The sequence below is a fragment of the Lepisma saccharinum genome, chromosome 19, assembly GCF_977018435.1.
Source record: "Lepisma saccharinum chromosome 19, izLepSacc3.1, whole genome shotgun sequence".
Lineage (NCBI taxonomy): Eukaryota > Metazoa > Arthropoda > Insecta > Zygentoma > Lepismatidae > Lepisma > Lepisma saccharinum.
In genome coordinates, this window is record NC_139247.1 from 51794965 (window position 1) to 51819261 (window position 24297).

Here is a 24297-nt window from a genome sequence, read left to right on the forward strand (position 1 = left end):
GGCTTATCGGGACTGGACCTACAGTTTAAAGTGTGATCCGAACCACCATGTGCCTCCACTGCATATCGAACCCAAGACCCCTTGATAACAAGGCAACAATGCTACCACTACACCATTGGGGAGGCACCCCAGGTCATAAAATTGTTGATGTATATGTCAGAAGTCACCAAGTTAGAAACTATGTCAGGAAAGGATTTTATATGAAAATGGAGCACGTGTTCACTTTACAAGCACAGACTTATTTTTATTAATATGACCCAATACAAAGTACAGTAGAACGCAGTTTATCCGCATTAATTGGGACCGAAGGTTATCCAGATAATCAAACATGTGTTTTTTAACAAAGAAAAGCATGTACAGTAACAGGTTTATTTTATACATACAGTACACAGTACTACATACGTATACAGTACAACAAAACACTCGTAATATATGTACAGTATGTGCCTAAATTACAGTACTATACCTGTACTCTGTTAAAAAACTAAAACACATCTAGATCCAATGTACAATTGAAGAAATTGCTTACACTGAATCTTGCTTTTTTTTTTTTAGTGTGCAGATAAATGAAGATGTACTGTATAACAGAACATTGCAATAATAAGCAAAAAAGGCAATATCTTACTCTGCAAGATGTCTCCTGGTTCGGCTCTGCTCTGCTCGGTAACTTTGTGCAATGCAGAAAACATCCCCCATAGAGGGCAGGCATGTCTCGAGGTACAGCTGAGAACTCTGTGTCAAGAAAGCTTCCTCTCTGGTTTAAAGATAAAAAGAAGAAATGAGAAACTCGTTAATACGATATACTGTAGCTACATTTAAAAATCCTTGCAATGGTTATTGCTCAAGGTCATATCTACGTGAAACACTATATCAAAACACATTAATCTGGGAGGAAAAGTTGCTGTTACTACTGAAACTACAAGATGTTATAGCAGATGTATTTTTATACTTCTCATCCATACGTTAGGTCAACAAGAGCTACAAGTTAATAACTTAAAGCTTTTTCTAACACTAATAATTATTATTTTCTTTTACATGAAAAAAAAACATTAATTAGCTCCTCTTTTTTCAATTACAGTGCAATAACGCATCCAATGTATCAAATAAATATTTTGTTTAGAGCTTCTTTTTGAATATTTCAAAATAAGAATGAAATTTTATATTTACTATCCTTGCTTGGCCTCACTTTTCTGCCACTTTGGTTAATTTCAACAATAAGAAAGAATAATTAGGTGAAATTGAGAGATATACTCAAAGGAACATTCTTGACTAAGTAAACGTTTGTTAAGTTCTACCCTACAAACATAAATAGACCATTCGATTTAGTGGAAAGTGGAATCTGAATCATTGCAATATGTCACAACTGAGAGAAAAACTTATGCAAAGGCAATCTTGCAAACTATTGGTTCAATAGATAAGGAAGGGATTAAAATTATAAACATATGTCCAATTCCAATTAGGGCAAATAAAGAAACCCTGTACTTACCCAAAATAATCCAGTTTAAACAATGTGGAACCACCTTCTACTTGTGTCTGCACAAGGGTTGGAGGGGAAACTTCACAGTAACCTCGGCTGAAGTAATGATCTCTGAATGCCTGCATTACTATGGAACGCATCTTAAGGATTTTCGATGTCTGAAGGAAAAAAATTACAACACTCGGTAAACATACAATACTTTGCCATTATTACAAAAGAAAGTTTCCCAATTCAGCACAACATTAAATAGCATACTTTTATAATTTTGTAGTCCAGAATTTGCAACAAATCAGTTTATCATCTAACTTCCTAAGATCAGTCTATAAATTACTGCTCTTCAATTATTTTACAAGATCATTAAACGATGCTTAAGATTTCACATTCAGTTGAATGAACTTATACCTAGGTGGGTCCACTCTCTATGGAAAACTTCTCGCAACTGTTAGGTTTCAATTGAGAACGGCAACACTGAGCTTTTCTGGAATATTTGAAATGCATACAAATGATGGGTAGTAGTTTTTGTTATCCCTGCAAGATTAATAACTCATACAGCTGTTTACACATAATTAAGGCGAGGAGGGACAATTTCCCCTAGTCTTTCTCGCTGGGGCAGCTGCTGATCACTGTTGCCAACATCGCTCTTTTGGAGCCAGATCTGGCTCTTTCGTGCACTCGTTTGACTGTGAACTGTGGCACCCGCCCTCTGCCCCACTATGATGCCACCACCGGCTCCGGCCCATAAATACCAACTTTTGCCATGAGTATACATTTTGCACGTAACGTGATATTCGTATAGCTATAGGCTGCATCACCCACCTCTTCTTTCCTCCCCATGTATTTTTATATATAGCGCTGTGGCTAAGATGATGACAATTTTGTTATCCTGGAACCCTTTATTTTCGATTTTATATTAACATCATTGGATTATTGAGATGGGTGATACCGCCAAATCTAGGCGGTGAAAACTAAGAATAAATTGCCATCACTTTAAAGCTAACGGTAATAGCAGCACCCCCACCCCTCTGACAACTAAAATTACCCTAGTAGGCACTTTATGCAGCCTTCGTTAATCTAGCTCCTTGAAAGTCCTCTTTAGCTATATTAATGGTGAAATTTAGCTCTATTATGCACATCAGGTTTGGCAACACTGCCAGGATGGCCGTAGGAGACAAGGAGAAATGCACTAGGCTTATGGGACCATTATTTTATTCGTTCTCTCGGGAATATCAAACATCCAATGACGTAGAAAAGTACATGGACGGAAAAAGGACACGTTGAACTATGTCATAGTAGTAGGAAAAGTCGAAACTCCCATCTGATGAGTCGTAAGTTGAAGTTGATGTCCCATAAGGAATACATGGGATTCGGTAAATACTAATTCATCATATTTTTCAAAAATCGTATAAGGCTTAATAATGAACTTAGGAAACCACTTCCACTTGGGGAGAAATTCATACTCTTCATTTCTGGCGGAGATCTTTGTAGTAGCATTGCTCATTCCGACGATATTGAAATAAATGCATGCCTGGTGCGTAATTGTCCCTCTTCGCCTTAAGACACATTTTAGAAATAGAGTTTGTTCATGTTTGGTGTAAGTCCATTTTATGCACACACAGGTTAATCGGGATTGGACCTACAATTTTATACATCATCAAAACCACCATGTACCTCCACTGGATATTGATTACAAGGCAAAGGTGTTACCACTCAACCACAAGACCTCCCTGATGGCCTAGTGGTAACATCATCACCTTGCAATCGGAACGTCCCATGTTCGATAACCAGTGGAGGCATACAGTGGTTTGGACCTCACTTCAAAACTCTAGTTCTAGTCCCAATTATACTCTATGTGTATAAAGTTATGAGAGTCAATCAGTGTTTTATTAAACTGCAGTAATTTCGATCCAAGTCCGACAATCATGTTGGCTGATATTGCTAAAAACACAGTTTAAAATAACCAATAATAATATAACAAAAACTCACAAGAACATTCTACTACACACCAACTGTAATATCTGCAGCCTGCCTAATGGCATCATTGCATAATCAAGGGGTCTTGCATTAGATACCTGGTGGAGGCACATAGTGGTTCGGATCCCACTTTAAACTGTAGGTCGAGTCCCGATTAGCTTATCTATGCATAAAGTGGACTTACAACCCAAATAAACAGACAAACTGTAATATCCAAAGATCTACTAGGTACAAAATGTGAGCACTTACGTTTTCACCTCTAATCATGATGTGTCTGTTATCAAGCTGCACGTCTGGCAAGGCTTCTTCATTGAGAATAGTATCTGCTCCTCCTGGAGGTGCTAAGCCTACCACCTCCCAATAATCCACTTGAAGTTCATGACCACCTGGTGCCTTGAAGAAAAGAAAACGGGCATTACACCTAAAAAACAGCTAAATGTAATTCATACACACTGGAGAATTCCACCATATGTATTTTGTTTACTCAAATGTAAGAGGTATATTCGTGAAGTGGCCACGGTGGCTCAGTCGGTAACGCATCTGACTACCATGCTAATGGTCCCAGGTTCAATCCCCGGCCGGTTTGAATCTAGGACTTTTCTAACGTTGGAAGCAGCCCGGTGCCCACCCAGCGTCGAATAACATGGGTACCTGAGGGAAATCCTGGGGGGGGGGTAAAGGTGGTAAGGGGCGTGATGCTGATCACATCACCCTCACTCACAACTGGATGAAGAAAGTGTGGGGCGTTACCCCCAACCCCCTATATGCCTTCATGGCATGGTGCTAATCACAGGGGAGTACTTTACCTTTTTTTGTATTCGTAAAGCAAGTACACTTTGCAAATATTGACGCTGTAGCGCTGCAGTCGCAACCGTGTGAGTTCTCGCTGACGTCCTTCATTCATTAGTAAGACACAGGCATGCTTGGGAGGAGGTCATGTTTTTTCTTTATTGTTTTCTGAAGTTTGAAATGTTCAGTGGCGCAGGAACGGGGAGGTACAGGGGTACATTGTACCCCCCTAAATTTGTGAAGGGGGTACTGTACCCCCTAAATCCGTAAATCTAATTGTACCCCCTGTACCTCCTTAGATAATTTGACAGACGCAAAGTGCTACTGTTAAAATAACCTATTTTCAATTAGCTCAATAAAAAAAGTTTAAATTGTTTACGACTCATAACCAATATCTTCCTTACAACAGAAATTCAAACTATTGTAAATTTATTCTACTACATTGTGCTTGCTATGATTTAGTTCATTGACCTGTGTTCTTGGAAACTTCTTTAAGGAGATGAAAATTGTTTAAGATGTGCGTGGAACAGTGGAATCAGGTAAAGTTTAGCCTACTCAGAAAATCACTCTCCAAGCGAATGCTCTTTTGCTTAAGGGGGGTACACTTTTCTTAAGAAACTGTCGCGTCTATTCGAAGATAAGATATAAATCTTAGTCAGAAGAGTATACGACTGGCCTCCTTTTCTTTTGAATTTTTCAAATGGAATTTTCCGAAACGAAATACTTACACAAACGAGACTAGATACAACTGATCAACTTGGGGGGGGGGGGGGGGGGGTACAATCTACTCCTATACCTCACTCATAATTTTCATAACTTTATAAGAGGATATTCGGAAAACTATACTTAAAGCCATATGCCTTGTATTAATAAGAGATTTGTTGAAAATACAGATGTTACTAAGACAAGAAAAATCTGCTTTCTCTGAAATTTCAAGACGAGAATGAAATAAATCCCTGCAAAATAAAAGCAAGATGATGTAGACATATTAGGGGATGATGTAAATACAATTAAGAATAATGCTAGAATATTTTTCAAAACTGCTAAAGAGATAGGTTTGGAAGATTACAAAGAGAAAACTAAATATATGCTTACAGGCTGAAACCAAGTGTTAGGTAATAATCAAAATCTAATTATTGATAACAACTCGTTTGAACCAGTTTCCAAATTCAAATACTTAGGAGTAATATTAACAAGTGAAAATTATATTAAAGAGGAAATAAAAAGCAGGCTTAATTCAGGAAATGCATGTTACTTCTCTCTTCATAAACTTTTGTCTTCTCGTTTAATATCTAAGAAACTAAAAGTTAAAATATACACAACCGTAATTTTGCCTGTAGTATTATATGGGTGTGAAACTTGGTCCCTTACATTGAAAGAGGAACATAAATTGAGAGTATTTGAAAATAAGATCCTTAGGAAAATCTTTGGACCTAAAAGGGATGAGGAGACGGGTGAGTGGAGAAGGTTACACAATTTAGAACTACATAATTTGTATTCATGTCCAGATATTATTAGAATATTTAAATCAAGAAGACTTAGGTGGGCAGGCCATGTGGCACGAATGGGAGAGGAAAGAGGAGTTTACAGGATTCTTGTTGGGAAACCTGATGGTAAGAGACCTGTAGGAAGGCCAAGACGAAGATGGAGGGACAACGTTGAGATAGACCTAAAGGAAATCGGTAGGGATGGAAAAGAGTATATAGATCTTGCTCAAGATAGGGACAGATGGAAGGCATGTGTTGCTGCAGCCATGAACCTTTGGGTTTAAGAAGGCTAGAGAGTTAGTTAGTTAGTTAGTTAGTTAGGATACTTGATGTAAGAGACGATCTCGTTGGAAACTCTGGTTATCATGTTTGAAGAAATTGCTTAAAATAAATTTAAAATGCTATCTCTTTTTCACACACACCAAGTGTATATCTAATTTATTTTTCAAATTAGCCGTGTATTTTATTTATTGTAATTGGAAAGTAAATCCAGTAGTGACAATTGCAAGCCTGTGCTGCCATTTTAATCTATTCAGGATAAAATTCCGTATTTCGATGGTTCGCAGTGTCGAAACAAGATGTAAAGCAGAAAAACGTTATCAACTAATTTTTGCTTTAATGAGATATTGTAAGTTGTGAGCGTGGTGAAACAATGTACATGTTGATTATGCTAAACACTTCGTGGGTCAGGACGAGACACCTCGCCTTGTAATTAAGGGGTCCCACATGCACAGTGCTTTGGATTCCACTTTAAACTGTAGATCCAGTCCCGATTAGCCTAACTGAGCATGAAGTGAATCTAGAAAAAGTTTTAAAAACTTCTGATCCGAAACCGAGACAAGAATAAGCACAAACAAGAACGAGAAGGACCTCACCACACAAGAGACGAAACGAGGCTGTGACAATTCTGGACTCGTCTCATCGCGATATCATTCCTATGTGAAATGAAATGCTTCCTACACATTAAAACAGTGCGATTTGTGATTTTATCAGAGGGAGGAGGACTTATTTTTACCTATGTATTATGTATACTTAGAATTAGACACTAATTGCTTAAATTCTAATTTGATATACAATGAAAAACAAACACAATGCCATTTTAAGTTAAACCCTAAAGTCAAACTGTAAGAAAATCAAATGAATGTACGAGAGAAATGAGAATCACTGCAGGTTCTATGGTTTGCCAATTTGCTTGTAAAGGGCACTGTGATGCTTAAGACTTGATCCAACTTCTTGCAAATTTTTCTGCATGAAATCAATGCACTGGGGGTCTATTTATTGAAAGGAAAAGTAGGTTTAAAACTTCTAAATGATTTCTCTAATCAGTTAAAGTTAGGTTTATTGCATTGACCCGCTTTCACATTCAGTTGATTTTGGATTGGATTCACAAGGTCTGAATGAGATGGGAATATTTGATTCACTGATTTGGTTTATTTTACTTCGCATTTCTGCCACTTTGGCTAATTACGAAGATGAGGATAACTGATGATTATGATGTAATTAATGAAGGGACACTCACAAATAACACCCATGTCCAGGCCGGGATTCAAGCCCGGGACCTCTGTCATCGTAGCGCGCGCTATGCTAACCACTCCGCCACGGAGGACCAAGAATTGGCATGTCACCCTAAAACACAAGCATGTACCTACATTCTACATTTAATACCACTACATATGAAAAGAAACCTTGGCTGGCTCTTCATATTGTCCACCAAAGATTGAAATGAAGGAAACTTTCCAGAAAGAAAGAGAGAGAGAGAGGAATGAATGAATGGAGAGAGAGAGAGAGAGAGAGAGAGATAAATGAGAGAAAAGGAGAATGAGAAGATCGAGCGTATGGGTTTCCTTGCTTGCTCTGAGATCTGTAGGATTTCGTCTTTGTATGTGTAATAATAGTACTTTCAGTGCTTGAACAGTGTCATTAGGTACAGCTAATTATATTACAAATAAATGCTTTACCATGAATTTTTAAAATATATTTTTATATGTAGGCATGGGACATTAAAATGACCTGAAGTGAAGTGGAACTCTATAAGTATGATATATTTAATAATATGGTTTCTATATCCAGTAGGTGGGAGATAATCATTCCTGGTTGGAATGACTCAAGATAGGGGGGGGGGTCTTCCTCACACCCTTTAAATCGCAACCTGCATTAAAATGAATAGATGTATCTTTGTTTGCAATTTTCACATTTCGAACTACTGATTTTCCGTTCTATTAAATTCAAAATGAGCCAAGAACAAGGTCCAGAGCTTTTATATGTTTCGGAATTATTATCTGAACTTAAATTATCATAAATTCTAAGAAAAACAAAAACAAAAATTATTTGTTCAAATTTAGCATTAAATAACAGGAAATTCGTGTGTGCTGTTCTAAAATGGAATATTTCACATGCCTTCACATTCTGTATGTAGGAATGGGAACCTGTGAAGTAATATCGTGGCTTTCAATGGAACAGTCATCTACGAAATTGTGACATCGCCTAGAATATCTAATGTCGAAGCAGCAGTGCATGGAAGGTTTTCATCACAGGCGGGAACATTCTATGATGATGGCGTACAAAAACTAGTGCCATGCTATGACAAATGCTTGAACAATGGTGAAAACTACGTAGAAAAATAGTTTAAGGTCTGTAGAATGCAATGCAAATAAAAAAAGGTACGAAACTATTTTACTTTCTTTTTTACACCCTTTCGATACTTACCTTTCCTAATACTCCTCGTATCTGTATTGGAAAGTATCGGTTGGATTTTATTTACCAATACTGGCTGATACTTCTCCAGAATTTTGATTGCAAAAATTGCGTGGACTTTTAATTGCCCTGAAAGTTTTACAAAATTCAGTTTCCAGTGATTTTGTACCAATATTATATGAAAAAACTGTATTTTGTATTTATATAAGAGGTATATATTCTGATTTAATTTTTGAATATTTTAAAGCAAACTTCTGGTAAATTTATGCTTATTGGAGTGAAATACTCACCCACTAATATTAATAAATATTTTGAACAATGTTTGTTACAATTTACAACCATCGGAATCGGTGGGAATTGGTGAGAGTATTGGTATTGGTTCAATCCTAATTTTTGATGAGTTTCAATAAATTATGACCTAGAAAACTTGACTGTTGATAAAGAAAAGAATATATGGGCAAATAAAATCCTAAAAGATATCCTGTATTGGTCACATTGAAAGACCTGACGACAGAATAACACATGGAAACTAATTGCATCTCGACTGAAATGAGAATAAAGTTCAAATTGGAGTAAGCAAGCGGAAGATAGGACTCAGTGACATAAGATTACAAAGCTGGCCAAGGCTCATCAAGAATTACAGCACTGTATGAAGAAAATGGGCGACAATACATCTCCCTTTTTTAAAAGCTCCTTTTATACAATTGAAAACGTTCCAAAGTGGGACAAAATATACACTGCCATAATATAGCAGATGTACAACAATTATACTTACAACTTTTCCTTCTGGAAGTTTCTTAAGGGTTCCATATAGCAACACTGATGATTCTGTTGACAAGACAAGGGCATTGTAAGTCTGACACAGAATGTCATTCAGTACACATTGCAAGAAGTCGGTGCCATCCCTCAATGTGATGAACATCAATGCTTTTCCTGGAACAATAAAAATGTATATTTTCAAATTTAGAACATGGAATTTCAAAACCCACAAAACAGCTTTTATGAAACCAAAGCACACTTATCCATTTACATTTAAGAAACTGATGTTAACCACAAAAGAAACGGTCTCAAATACATATTTCTTTATTAACTGTTTGTTGATAAGAACAATAAACTCAACACAAAACATGTAACTGAATAAATTTCATACATAAATTTGTTGTCAGGTGTGCTACAGTGGTAACGTGATTTTTTCAGATTAATTTACGTGAGAAATACGTTTAATATTAGCCATTGCCACTGTAACAACACCAGTAAACTATTCCTGAAGCATGAAGAAATGTGTACAGTTCGAAACATAAGACACAAGCATACACAGTGTATGCAGGATGATTTATACAAATGTGAGAGAGAGGAGACAATGTAAGATACAGGTATTGGACAAAATAATGGAAACACGAGTCAGAAGTGGGACATATTTTCAATGTGCCTGGAAATACTAATACACGGCTGAAATCAACCTTCTCTTGTTTGTTGCAGGTAGTATGGACTGTGCACTGACAGTAGAGTGAGGCAGTGTGGTAGTGCACGTTGTTCAGGTGTAGTGAGTGACCAGTATAGCCGACCTGATGGAGTTTGAAAGAGGTTGCATTGTTGGTACCCGTTTCACTGAAGCATCTGTGAGCAAAACAGCGAAGTTATGCGGTGTAACACGAGGCACGGTCTCGAAAGTCATGACCGCATACACAGTGCACGGTGAAACAGGGTCTGCTACGCACAATAGTGGTTGAAAGACGAAGCTACAGAAAAGGAACCTCCGGGCCTTGAAGCGTATTGTGATGTTGCAGAAGAAAACAATGGATGCCAAAGTGACTACAGAACTTAATCAGTACCTAAACACACCGTGCTATGCAAAACAGTGAGGCGGGAACTGCATCAAATGGGTATCCATGGACATGTTGCTATTGCCAAGTCCCTAATAACTGAGACGAGTGCTCGAAGGTGACGTGCATGATGCAATGACCACAAAACTTGGATGTTGGAGGACTGGAAACATGTTGTTTGTTCAGACTAGTCAACCTTTACCCTCTTCCCCAATACTGGACGCATGTTTGTATGGCAAACACCCTCGGCAGCATACGATGTGGACTGTCACCGCCCGACTGTCAAACATGGTGGCAGCTTTATTATGGTCTGGGACATTATATCATGGTATTGGGCAGCCCCCTTATCACATTACACAGTCGGGTCTCATAAGCAGTGTATAGAGAACTCTTGGGTAACCAGATCCACCTAATGGTGCGAACCTTATTTCCAAACCAGAATGCCATCTTCCAGGATCATACTGCTGGCACTGTTCAACAGTGGTTTCCAGAGCATGCTGATGAGGTTCAACATCTTCCCTGGCCCCCTCAGTCTCTAGACCTGAATATCATCGAGCCTCTGTGAGGTGTTTTTGAATCCAGGGTTCGGCGTCGATTTCCACCTCCTTCGTCTCTACCTGAGCTGGAGGTTGTGCTGCATGAAGAATGGTTTCAAATTCCACTCACCACCATTCAGGACATGTATCGGTCTATTCCGTCCCGAATCCAAGTTGTATTGCATGCTAAAGGTGGCCCAACTCTGTATTAATGCATGATGTTCCGACTTCCACAGGTGTTTCCATTATTTTGTCCAATACCTGTACAAATTTAGCAGTAAATAACTGACAAGCTTTGAGAACATAATTTGGGAATTTGTGCAGTACAGAAACTATACATTTTAAAGTAATTACTTTAAGAAAAGTAGATAGTTGCAGCTGCTTGAAGCCTTTTTATTACAAATATTCTGTACATGCACAGAAAGAAGGTGAAAAATGCAACCTAACCCACCTAAAATGTGTAAATATTACGAACAACCTCACAGGACTAGCACAAAGCACCCAGCAATTGGAAGTTGCTTCTAACCACTAGCACAAAATAATCACAGAGAAAGCTATCACTTCACTAATGTACTTGCTGAACACATGTTTTTTTTCAACTGTTATGAAAATTAAAAATAAACAAACAAGACCTGCTGTTCATTCTAACTTACCTTGCCGCCTCAATCTGTGAACCCATCCGAAAAGCTTCACTCTCTGGTCCCTGTGATCCTTGGTCTCGTATATTTTGATCAGCTTAGCCTTTGGTAGGCTAGAATCTTCAGTGATCGTCACCTTCTTCGCTTCTTCCAAGTTGCGAGATCTCTTTTCGGCATCTTCCCCCTCCTTCTTGGCTTTGTCCGCACTCTTGTACTGCTCTCGCTGCCATATCTTGTAAATCTTCTTCAGCTGAGACTTTGCAGCAACATCATATTGCTGACAGGAAAAATTTAACGTCATACTTATGACAACACATATGAAACTTTATGGTGAGTCGGGTTGGACAAGTAATATTGCTTGATAATTCCATCACTATACTTGCACTAGACTACAAACTTAAGTTTATTATGTGCTTATGTGAGGGACAGTCAAGTGAAAACCTTAATTTGCTTTCTGTTTTTTTTTTTATCTAGTAGACTTCTGCATTTTAGCATAGACTCATTGCTGATCCACATATATTTTCAAGTCTGAGTTAGTTTGGAATGTATGTGCAGTCACTTATGAGCCACCACGAAGGTCTAACCACCCATATGCATGTGGACTGAGGCTATTGTCGAACTTCCTCCTCTATATGTAAACTTGCTGGTGTGGCATGCATAGACATTGAATTTCAATTTGCTGTAGAATGTCTACATTTTAGGCTTCCAGAGGGAAGGAAAACACTGTTATTCGCTGGTGCATGTATATGCAGGAGGCACCATCTTTAAAATGAAAAAATGGTGTTGTGACCCTCACTTGAATAGTGTTGCAGCCTTAATGTCATTTTGTAAGTAACAGTCAATGCCTCTTGTAATTTTGATTGATTGAGTTGGTGTTTTAAGTCCACTTTATGCACAGTATGCCTAATCGGGACTGGACCTACAGTTCAAAGTGGGATCTGTAAATTTGAGCTGATTACAGTCTGTCCTGTAGTTTTTCTCAGACCTTAAAGGTTTTCATTTGACTCTCCCTTGTATAACCAAAGATAGGTTGATACTTTAGTATTATACGGACTACCTGTTTTCTGGGGAAGCAAAAGAAACACTTATGGACATATACCACGTTTGTTACAACCTGTCCCAGTTCCCGCGCTAGCTGGTCGCTGGCTTTTCTCCGTGCTGGGGAAAGTCAAAGCCAGGCAGCCAATTAAAATATGCAACGTCACAACAGCGTCTACGTAAGCGCCTCTCTTCTGGCTTCCATTCGCTCCTCGCTGCCCAGCAGACGATTTTTTCCTCGTTTCTCATTAGCACCGAAACTGTCGAGCGATAGCTAGCACGGGAAACAGGACAGGTAATAACAAACGTGGTATAGGAACACTGTATTTGATTAGGTTAGGTACTTATAATAATGAACGATTACACAAAGCAACAAATCAATTGAGCAATGCAATGAGGTAGTCCGTATAATACTAAAGTACCGATGGATTTTTACTGACAAGAGAACGAAAACTGTCTAGGCCTACCCTGGGTCTCTTTGGGAAGTATTGTTCCAAATAGTAGGAAATTATTCATAAAGAATATAGTAAGAACCAGGATGCAAATTAAAATTAGCAGTGAGGATGCCAGCCCCTCCTTATAAATATCAGTCACGTTTGTACGAGATCTTGCTGGTAGATTTTGTAATGTTAACATGTTCACACCATTTTATATTTTCGAATGTTATCAGAACAACCCTTGATAACATATGTGGCAAGTGTGGGACTGTTAGCATCTACTGAGCTTCTTATCGAGAAATACAAAAAATACTACATTAAAAAAAAAAAAACTATGCTAACCTTACAGAATGAAATAACCCATATCTTTGTAGGACTTTTTTTACTTTTTAAGATTCAATCCTTGAAAAATAAGAAAATAAAAATGGTTGAACTGTTTCAGGAACATATGTTAAATTAAATATTGATTCATTAAAATTCCGATCTCCGGGAAACGTCTCAAATTCGTTTATTTTGTTATTTTTCACATTTGTACTTACCTATTATGCATTGCTAAAGATTCTTGAAGGTGGTATTTCACTTTTTTCACGAAAATAATCTCAATTTTGCACATATCGAGTAATTATTGTTAGTTCCTTTTTCCCTTGCGTTACACACAATATGGTGGGCAAATCTTGACTAGCGTTTCTATCAGCAGTGGGTATGCAGTGTTTCCAACCTTCCTAACCGAAAAATAACTACTTTCGTCAGTTAGGTTAGTTACGTTAGGTTAACATAGTTTAAAAAATGGTTACATTACGTTAAAAATCATGCACATTTACGTAGGTTATGTCATAAAATGCATGCAACATCCGATTTATGTAGTGTAAGGAAATAGAGGCAACAGCTTTTGTGTATCGGAGAGACATTAATCTAGAAAAATACATGATTTGCCGGCCAAACTAATTGAACGATGGGAGAAAGCACTTCTACAACCTTTCAAAAGTGTACAGAAACTCAGTTCCGTAAGTACTTTCTCCTGTAAAATTGAAGAAATATGTTTCCCGGAGATCGAAATTTTACCATTGATTCTATAAAAACATGTAAATGTGTTGTATAATCAGAAAATAGGCGACACACCAGTTGCAAAATGCAACGGAAAAGAGTGTAACACAATTCAGGGGAGCCTGTAATGGAAGAGGGCATGCTCTGGAAAGATGTTTTCTTCTAGAGTACTACCAATAGTAAAGTACATTTCCTATTTACATTTGAATCCATCAATGGATGGAACCCCCTTCAATTTCAAAGAAAAAATAATAATTCAAACACTGGTAAAAAGTCTGTCTTCTCACCACTTTCTTCTTGCTGATCACAATCTCATGTTACACCAAAAGTTGATAGATAGAACTCCGCGATAGGGCCAAGTTCCTTTTGTTTTATTTTGATTACATCATGCTACAATTCCAAATTTTACATGCTTAGATTTCAATTTACATCTGTTAACACATACTGCAGAGTTTTAGCAATTTCTTAAGATTGTGTTCAATATATGCTTTCGTGTTTGGGTTAGGAAGGTCAGAGATTCTACTAAGGTTCCATCCAATTTACTTCTACATTCACTCCCACTAGTCTACGATACTTAGTCACTTGTCAATTGAGAATACCTTGTCCATGTAAAGCATGCATGCTTGCATAAGGTAATTTTTAAGTTGGTTATTTCAACATTAAATAAATTTTTCAAATCCAAACAGCACTCATTACTTTAAGGAAGGTTCAAATTTCATGTGACAATGATTTCCAAAATTCTACGATAATTAGTATTTCTGCTAGGAGAATTTGAAAAAATCATAAAAAAAATCAAAACTCTTACCCCTTGATATTTTATTTGGCACAAGTTTACAATACCAGACCACTCTCCAATTTCTACGAAATTTCGCTTACTCACTAAGTCCTAATCACGAAACTGCATCTAATAATTGGCGGTCAAGCATGGAAATAGTAAAATGTGTAGAAGTTGTAGAATAACCTCGTTAAATACCACGATGATTCTCCATACAAAGCAATTGACAACCATGTTTCTTTCGCACAACAGTTTTCCTGTGTTCCGACGGGGAATGCCTACAAGGTTAGGTTAGGTTCCATTAGCATAAATACAACGAAAATTTTTATTTATGCTAAGAGAACCAGCGGCAGCTCTAAGGGGAGAGCCGCCGTGCCATGGCTCTACACTCGGAAAAAGAAACAGCACTTGCTTTGCCAAAATATAGTTAAATTAATACATTTAAGAACAAGGAGATTCGAATCTCATAAGCGTTCGAGCTTACGGCCGCCTCAATTCCTGCATCGCATCCCCAGCTGTTCTCTCACTTGCTCTGGGCCAGCATAGTCAACATTGAAAAAATTGAAGACATTTACTGTAAGTGCAGAAGAATTGCCTAAATATCAAAGGGAATTCGCATCACCAGGGGATTTTTTACTTTAATATTCGTAAAAAATCACACGGAAAATCTATCAGTATAAGAATTTCACTTGGAGATATAATTCAATTTCTTGCATTGAATTCTAAAAATTGTAGATCCACAGTTCATTTAGCAGATAATCATATTTTAGTTAGTAACACCGATTGTTGATGTACCGTCTGGCATGCTGGGGTTGCAAATTATAAACAAAGCAAGGCGAGAATACCATGATCGACTCAGTGTTTCTAATTGTTCAGTGTTTTTCTTTTTAGTGAAGTGAAAGTGTTGGATTGTGTGTGAAAGGAAGGGTAGTTAGTAAAGATGAGTCAGATTAGAGCACTATTACATACACAGTTTTCCAAGGAACTATATGACATTAAATTAAAAGTTAAACAACTTGGCTGTCCCACGCCAGATTTAAACATCAATTCTATTTAAAAATATCGGTAAAAATTTACTATCCTTCGGACACCTCTAATTTTTTCATTTCGTCAATTTTTGACATTTGTACTTACGTATCTGCTTCGCGGAACATTCCTAAAGGTGTATCAACGTTGTTTTGATGAAATTTGTACTATGTTTCCTAACCTAACAGAACTAACCTAACCACGTGCCAATGGTTCGCAATTATTTCCAATTTCTAGATCCTGATACTAACACGACACCAAATTTTAACTATGTTTCCTAACCTAACAGAACTAACCTATCCACGCGCCAATGGTTCGTGGGGCTAGCTATTCTCCGTCGGAGAAATAATTTTCAACGAACAACATGAATTTCAGCTATGAAACATTCCCACATCACACAAAACACTTTCCCGATGTTCGACAATGCTACAGGAACTTATTACGGTAAGTAGTTTCTTCTGTAAAAATAAATAAATGTGTCCAAAGGATAGTAAACTAGTACCAAAAATATAAAAAAAATGGTGACAGGAATCGAAATTTTAATAGTTGCATTTATTTAATAGAAACTCTGGCTGACCTCCGCATAGCATGCTATGATACCTGGGATTGCGGCTTCGAATCTTGGCCTGGCCATCAGTGTTCTTTGCGAGTGTTCACTCATCCCATTAAAATTACCTCTTTTATTAGATTTCTATGACATAAGCTAGTGAAAATTTTTCGATTTCTTGATCACGTTGGCGCTACCCATCATACTAGCTGCCAGCCGCCACTGAAGAGAACTAAACACAATAAAATTGAAAAGCTTTCTGCCTTGACGTCAGAACACAAGTTTGGTCAAGTGTTGTGCAATAAGTGAGATGCAATTCGTTAAGCTGTATCCACCGTTGTGTTCTCAGTTACATTGTGTTCAGTATGGAAGAATGGCGGGAGACACGCACAACAGTTTTCCTACCTTGTGTTCGAGAAACGCCTTCCAGGTTAGGTTCCATTAGCATAAATACAATGAAAAATTATTATTTAGGAATGTGGACTCGTTTCACTAGGTACGTTTGGCAACAGTATATTGCACGCTGATTTTTTCATGTTGGGAAAATGCAGTCTTCCGTGGTCCTGCTGTTCTTACGGTAGGGTTACGTTACCTTAGGAAAACATAGTTTATTTCGTTTTTCTCTACATTTCCATACTTGACAGCCAAGCATGGAAATTGTAATTTTAAATGCAGATTCGTGATTAGGAGGTCTCAATTAGTGAGTAGGCGAAATTTCATAGCAATTGGAGAGTGGTCCGGTATTGTAAACTCGTTCCTTTTATTTACCTTTCCTCCCTCTTTACTGTCAACAAAGATGGTTGGAAAAGGCTCTTTTCCTGCATGCCTCATGGCCTGCAGGATTGTCTTGAATGGTTTGGATTCTGTTCCATCCCCAGCTTCATCACTTCCATTCTTCTCCGACGTGTACAACTCACCTAACAAATGCAAAATAAAAATAATGTGTACAGTATGAATCTAAAATATTAGAGACAAAAATTTAAGATGAAAAAGTCCAGTGGATAAATAGACAACATAAGCATTCAAGAAACTACAGAAAATTAATTAAAAGAAGACACTGAGAAGTGAGAGAAAAAAAAAAGACCTCTCCGTCCAGTACCATGCCCAGTATTTTCGCATGGGAGTTACATCGTCTCAGAAATGCAAGGTTAAAGGGGGAGTTATGACACCCACCAATTCCTTTTGGACACACCATTGACTATGTTCCAAAGAAGACAAACATCTGGCAATATTTAAAGTGACAAATGAAAGCATGATATCTGAACAACCTGAAATGAATTTGTGAAATAAAACTGTTAAGACTGAAAAACACATTGGACCATAACTAGCTCCTTGAATTTATGCACCCTAACTTTTGGCAGTGCTAGCTACTAATGCTCTCGTCTGTTCAACACCAGTGGCTTTAAAAACGAGCAAGGCATCTCAAGGTGCAGATTTTTCGGCATTATGAAAATACTTTTCATTCATGCATTACCGGTATTAAACTTTTATCACAATACATTATTATTATCCGACACTTCTCTACAATTCTTGAATATGCACGGAATTAAATTGCATATGTATTTAACCAAACTTCTGAGGGTATAACGAGAGATAAAATTTACCTATAGAGAGTTTCCCGAGTTCTGCATCTACTTCTGGCATTTTTAGAACTGCAATGACAGTATTAACAAATTACACCCAAAATAAAACAAGCACTTGGGAAGGAATATCTTGCTTTTGACAAAAATGATGTAATCCGTACAATTTCTTTGTCATGCAAATATTTCACGTCTTCAACGAACATAAATTATTATGTCTCACTGCCAACACTTCGATTCTGAAAAGGTGGTTCCTAGCATTCAATAGTTTCACACAAAAATAGTATATCAACACGTGTAATCTAGCAGACGTCTTTCTAATACGTGTACTTTTGTTTCGCGTGCCGACGACAACCACAGATTACGACGACTTTCATCATTCACAGTTTACTTTTCACTGCGCTGCGCAATGCGTCGTGGACATAGGTCGTGGGTCGTGGAAGAACAGTTGCATTCATGGCTCGTTCGTCCTCATCTCAAGTGATGTTTTTAAAATGATGACTAATTATGAAATACGGGTGAAATACATACTACTTAAGGTAGCATTTTTACCAACGCCGAGATGTCAGCAGCCGCCGACACCAGAATCACCGAATCCTGGACATTATAAAGCAGACGACGCGAGTATATCCATTATCCACAATTCAACACAACCATCTCGGTCATGGCATGGGTCTCTGTCATTTTGGAGGTGGTGTGATCAGTACCACGCTCTGGTCGTCTTTACACATCAGTGTTGCCACATGGCCCAGGTACCCATTTACTCGAGGCTGGATGAACTCCAGAGCCGCTTTATGTAGGAATAACTCCGAAAGAGAACCTTGGTCTCCTGGGTGACAGTTAGAAGCCCTACTGACACACCAGTGTTGCTGCAGGGCCCATGTAACCAGTTACTCGAGGCTGGATGTACCCCAGAGCTGCTTTATGTAGGGATACCTCGGAAAAATAACCTCGGTCTCCTGAGTGGCAGTTAGACGCCCTATCGACTGACCCACCGTGGATCCTAGAATGGAGTGGGATTTTTTAAGGTGGCTCAGGCGTGCAGAGTCGTGGCTGGATATTTCTGCGCATAAGGTGAAAATAGAAGAATTCCATTCCCGGTCCCTTGCTTGGGAGAAATGTTATTCTCCGAGTTTACATTTATGTTTGATTTTCATCGCACATATTCTAGATCCACCAGCACACCTGAAACGCTGGCGCGGGAGCAGTGGCGCTAGTGTCGCTAGTTAAAGTTAGGAGGAAGCCTGTAGTTCGCATATTTTCCGCGGTTTCAGAAAACTTGGTGGTGCTCCAGCAGAGGTACAGGGGCTCTCGAGTCTCGACAAGGACCGCACACAATAAAAATTAAATGCACCTTAGTTCCTTACCTTCTCCTGTTTCAAAGTCTAATTCTTCCATATTCTTCTATTAGAGTACCTTAAGAAAGGAACTTTTATGACCACTGCTTTACGAGCAACTGATAAGCGAAATGGAGAAAGGACAAGATACAGAAACGTACGCACGGGAGGGCGGGGATTGCTTTTATACTCGAAGTTGAAACGGGAATTTCCCTTTCGCGTGGCTGAATGTCGTATTTCATAGATTGGGAGTTTTTCTCCTCTCCAATGGGAAGAATTATCACATTAGGATTGTATCATCCCCTATCCTAAGCCCCCCTTTGATAAAAAAAACCCGCCCCATCCTATTTTTCTGGGTGGAGGTTGTGAAAGCATCCCTGTCAGGGATGAAAATTTACTTTTATTTTCAGAAATACTTCTGTCCATTGTCTTGACATCTGCAGGGTTTTTACACTCGGCAAAGGTACTTACGTGCTCTAGCCTAATAAAAGCCTAGTGTATGTAACTTTGTTTCAATCCTACAATGTTTAACTTCCAGGAACAAGACAGCTATTTGGATGAAAAAAAAAGTGTTGACTCTCTGAAACATTTCTGTGTATGTGTAAGAAATATTTTACACTGTAATAATTCTTATACAGTGGCGTGCGGAGGGTGGAGGAGGGGAGGGTTGATTGTTGGGAATCATAATCTTGCAAAATATAGGATTAACCTCTCCTTTCCCATAATTTGCATTTATCTTATTAAACATTCTGCTCACGCCACTGCTTGTAACAGAGTTGTTAAAGGCTCAGCAACCCATAAATTCTAATGGGTGCTGCACGACCAGAACAATTTTTCTCGCACAATTTAAATTCGGTCCAAGTTGCGTATTGTTTCATTGAAAAAGGGACCGTATTTAAATTGATCCGGAAAAAAAAGGTTCCTGGAGCGTATTTAAATTGATCCAGAATAAAGGTTCCTGGACAGAATTTATATTCAGCTGGAAAGAAGGTTACTGTGCTGTATTTAAATTGATCCGTAAAAAATGTTCTTTACGGTCCAGGTGCTGATTTTTACTCTTGGACCGGAATTTGATTTATTTACAATTCTTGGACCTTTAATAACCCTGGCTTGTAATGTATATCTTCAATTGGCACATATTGTAGATGGAGATTTCTCTGGGATTTTTGTGGCAGACTGCTCTTCAGTTATGAAGATCATCACTCATCCTCATCGTCGCGATTAGTCAAAAGTGGCAGAAAAGCGAAGTAAAATAAACCAAATCAATCAGACCCTTCCCGAAGGCGTCACCTATGAGACTGGTTTTCTGATAATTTCAAACAAGGGCGAAATAATGGGTCGAAATCGAGATGTGTATACATTAAGAGTTTGAAACCGCCAGTGCAGAAATAACAATACAATAACAGATATAATTGTATCAATGTAAATAACGCACACCGTTTATGAAGATTATAACCCTATCAAAACTACTACCGAATTTTTCCTTGTGCACATTGCTCTTATGGCCTACCTAATAGAAATAATTTCTAATTGTGTCAATGCACTAATAACATTGAAAAGTAAAACTCAATCTCGTATAGCTTACAGTTTCACGATTTCATTTCTTTTTACAGAGATTAATTAGACCATAGCAGTACAATAAATTATTACTTTCTCCACTTCAAAAATTATGAGTAAGTACTTAAATATTAATAACGAAAAATATTTATGAATAACAAGTTAAATATGACAGTACGTATTTTCTTTTCCAGGTTGGGAACGATTTCAGAACGAACACTAGCAAGAGAAGATTCTTTTTATGTATCCATCGTTTCCCTTTCTTTCCAAGCCTGTACCGAAATATTTATAGTCTCTCCCTTTCTATTTTTTATGGAGGGTAAAATATCTACAAATCAAACATATAGTGAAAAGATTAGTCACAGATAGTTATATATATTTAGATAACGTTCTCCCGTTTTCCAGAGGCATATCGCACGTTAGAAGCTATTTTTCGGGAAAGTCCCTCGGTTCCATGCGTCATTCCATAAGCTTCTCCACGAGGAATGTGGCAAACTTACGACGGCTATATTTACCCAGAACGTGCGTATGATTGTGCAGGTGAAGTGATCACCAACACTCTCCCTCTTGGCTCCCGTGCCGGAGTCTTTGGCTTAACCAGGGATTTATACAAAATTTTCAACTTTGTTCTTAGCGCAAGATCTAAAGGGGAAAGGGAGATTGCAGAAAAAAATCAGGGGTGTTAGGAAGCTATTGGCGTCAGGATTTGAATCTATGTAGGGGTGCGTATCGAGTGCTGACCTCCCAATGAGGGGTGCAATATTTATACGATTGAAAAACAACAGGTTATTATTATTATTGTAAAGAAAGAACGAAAGAGACATAGAAACAGAGGAAGTAAGAAAGAACGAAATAGACAGTGGCGCAGGAACGTTTTTCATTTGGGGGGTACAAAATTCATCCTCATATATATATATATATATATATATACACGCGCGCGCGCGCGCGCATATATATATACTACGCATATAGTACTAATTCAAACGTAGTACCTATAGGTATAATGTGAAGGCATCGGAAATATTCCATTTTAGAAAAGCACACGAATTTCCTGTTGTTTTTTTTTTAAATTCAAAATTGGCATAAATAATTTTTATTTCTTTGTTTTCCTTAGTATTTATTGTCATTTAAAAAACAGATTTTAACCAGATAACAATCCCGAAAAATATAAAGCTCTGGACCTTGTTCATGGGCTCGTTTTGAATTTAACGAAACGGAATATCAGGAGTTCGAAATGTGAAACTTGCGAACAAAGATACAGCTATTGATTTTTAATGCAGTGTGAGATTAAAGGGACTGAGGAGGATTCCCCCTCTCCTCTATCTTCAGCCATCCCAACCAGGAATAAATCGTCTGTCACCAACTGGATATAGAAACCATATTATTGAATATATCATACTTATAGAGTCCACATCAGTTCAGTTCATTTTAATTTTAAAGTCCCATAGCTAAGCATAAAAATATCTTTAAATAATTTATGGCAGATGTGTACCACATCCAATGCCTTTTAGAAGCCATGTATTCGGTATTTCCTCAGACATCTATAGGGTGTTGTATTTTTTAAAAAAAATATTGAGTTGAGATGGTTCCCAATCAACTCGTAAGAGATCTAAGTTTGGAATGTTTGTAAAACATTTGACAAAGTATTTATTTCTAACATAATTATATGTGCCTAACGACGTTCTTCAAGCACTGAAAATACTATCATTATATATACAAAACCGAAATCCTTCAGATCTCAGAGCAAGCAAGGAAAAGCCAAACTCTCGAAAGTTGTTTTATTTCTCTTTTCAATCTTCGGTGGATAATTTGAAGAGCCGGCCAAGGTTTCTTTTCGTATTTAGTAGTATTAAATGCATATACATGCATGTTTTAAGGTGACTTGTCAATTCCTCGTTTTCGTGAAAAGATGACCTTTAATGTAAGCAAAAGCATGTGCGCGTCACAGTTAAATATTTTCGCATATACAAAGAAAATCCAAAACACATTCCCACCTCGCCAGCCCCCGTGGCGGAGTGATTAACATATCGTTCTACGACGCCAGAGGTCCCTGGTTCGAATCCCGGCCTGGGCATGGGTGTTATTTGTAAGTGTCCCTTCATCAATTTCAACATACCATCACTCATCCTCATCTTCGCGATTAGCCAGAAGTGGCTGAAATTTGAAGTATAATAAACCAAATCACTCAATCAAACATTCCCATCTTGCTCAAAGACCTTGTGAATTCAATCAAAAATCTACCAATATCTACCAACCGAATGTGAAATGTCATAAACCTAACCTTAACTGATTAGAAAAATAATTTAGAAGTTTTAAACATACTTTTACTTTCCTTATACCCCCAGTGCATTGCTTCTTGCAGAAAAATTTTCAAGAAATTGAATGAAGATAACACAGTGGCCTTGACAAGCCAACTGGCAAACCATAGGACCTGCAGCGAGTCTCATTTATCCCGTGCATTCATTTGACTAATGCAATTTTCTTCCAGTTTGACTTTAGGGTTTGACTTCAAATGGCGTTGTATTTGTGTTGCATTCGATATCAAAATTAGGTTTTAAGCGATTAATGTCCAATTCTAAGTACTATATCTAATACTTGGGTAAAAGTAAGTTGTCGTCCTCTGATAAAATCACAAATTGCACCCTGTTCTAATGTCTAGGAAAGGGGAACCTTTCATTTGACCTAGGAATGACATCGAGATGAGACGAGAGGAGAATTGTCACAGCCTCATCTCGTCTCCTCTGTGGTGAGTTTGAGTTTGTTTAAGTTGGTGTATTAAGTCCATTTTATGCACAGTTAGGCTAATCGGGATACGAACCACTGTGCCACGTGCCTCCACCAAGTATCGAACCCGGAACCCCTTGATTACATGGCGACGACGCTACCACTGCGCCATCGGGGAGGCCCTCCGGTGTGCTGAGGTACTTCTCGTTCTTGTTTGTGTTTCGGTGTCCACTCAGAAGTTGTTAAAACTTATTCTATGTACTTTATATCCACTTCATGGGCTAATCGGGACTGAATCTGCAGTTTAAAGTGGAATCCAAAGATCAGTGCATGTTGGACCCTTCAATTACAAGGCGAGATATCTCGTCCTGACCCACGAAATGTTTAGTATAAGCAACACGTACATTGTGTCACCACTCAAAGTTTCACAACGTATATGTCATTAAAGCAAAACTTTTCTTAATAACGTTTTTCTGCTTTATATCTTGTTTCGATGCTGTGAACCGTCGAAATACGGAATTATATTATAAATACATTAAACCGGGCAGCACAGGCTCGCAATTATTACTAATGCATTAACTTTGCAATTACAGTAAACAAAATACAGGACATTTTGAAAAAAAAAATAAGTCAATAAATTTAAACGCTTGGTATGTCTGATAAGACACACAGTAATTTAAATTTATTTTTACCAATTTCTTCAAATATGATACCAGAGTTTCGAACGAGATCATCTCGGACATCAAGTATGGCCTCGCTTTGATTTTGCAGAGATTTATTTCAGTCTCGTTTCGAAATTTGAGAGGAAACACAGACT

At 37.9% G+C, this 24297-nt stretch overlaps 1 protein-coding gene across 2 annotated transcripts in view; it reads right to left on the bottom strand.

Moving 5' to 3' along the window:
- The window catches only part of AsnRS (asparagine--tRNA ligase), a 32192-nt gene extending 12825 nt beyond the window's left edge, over window positions 1-19367 (bottom strand). Inside the window, exons 1-7 of one of the 2 annotated variants that reach the window (XM_083140866.1) lie at window positions 19230-19367; window positions 17051-17199; window positions 11431-11692; window positions 9194-9351; window positions 3698-3841; window positions 1487-1635; window positions 626-754 (exon numbers count right to left, since the gene is read on the bottom strand). In XM_083140866.1, coding sequence (XP_082996992.1) covers window positions 626-754; window positions 1487-1635; window positions 3698-3841; window positions 9194-9351; window positions 11431-11692; window positions 17051-17199; window positions 19230-19260 — 1022 coding nt within the window. In that variant the 5' untranslated portion in view covers window positions 19261-19367. Of the gene's footprint in view, window positions 1-625; window positions 755-1486; window positions 1636-3697; window positions 3842-9193; window positions 9352-11430; window positions 11693-17050; window positions 17200-17886; window positions 18223-19229 lie in introns of those variants that run through there. The other variant, XM_083140865.1, reaches the window with a different exon arrangement.
- Window positions 19368-24297: the final 4930 nt, after the last annotated feature.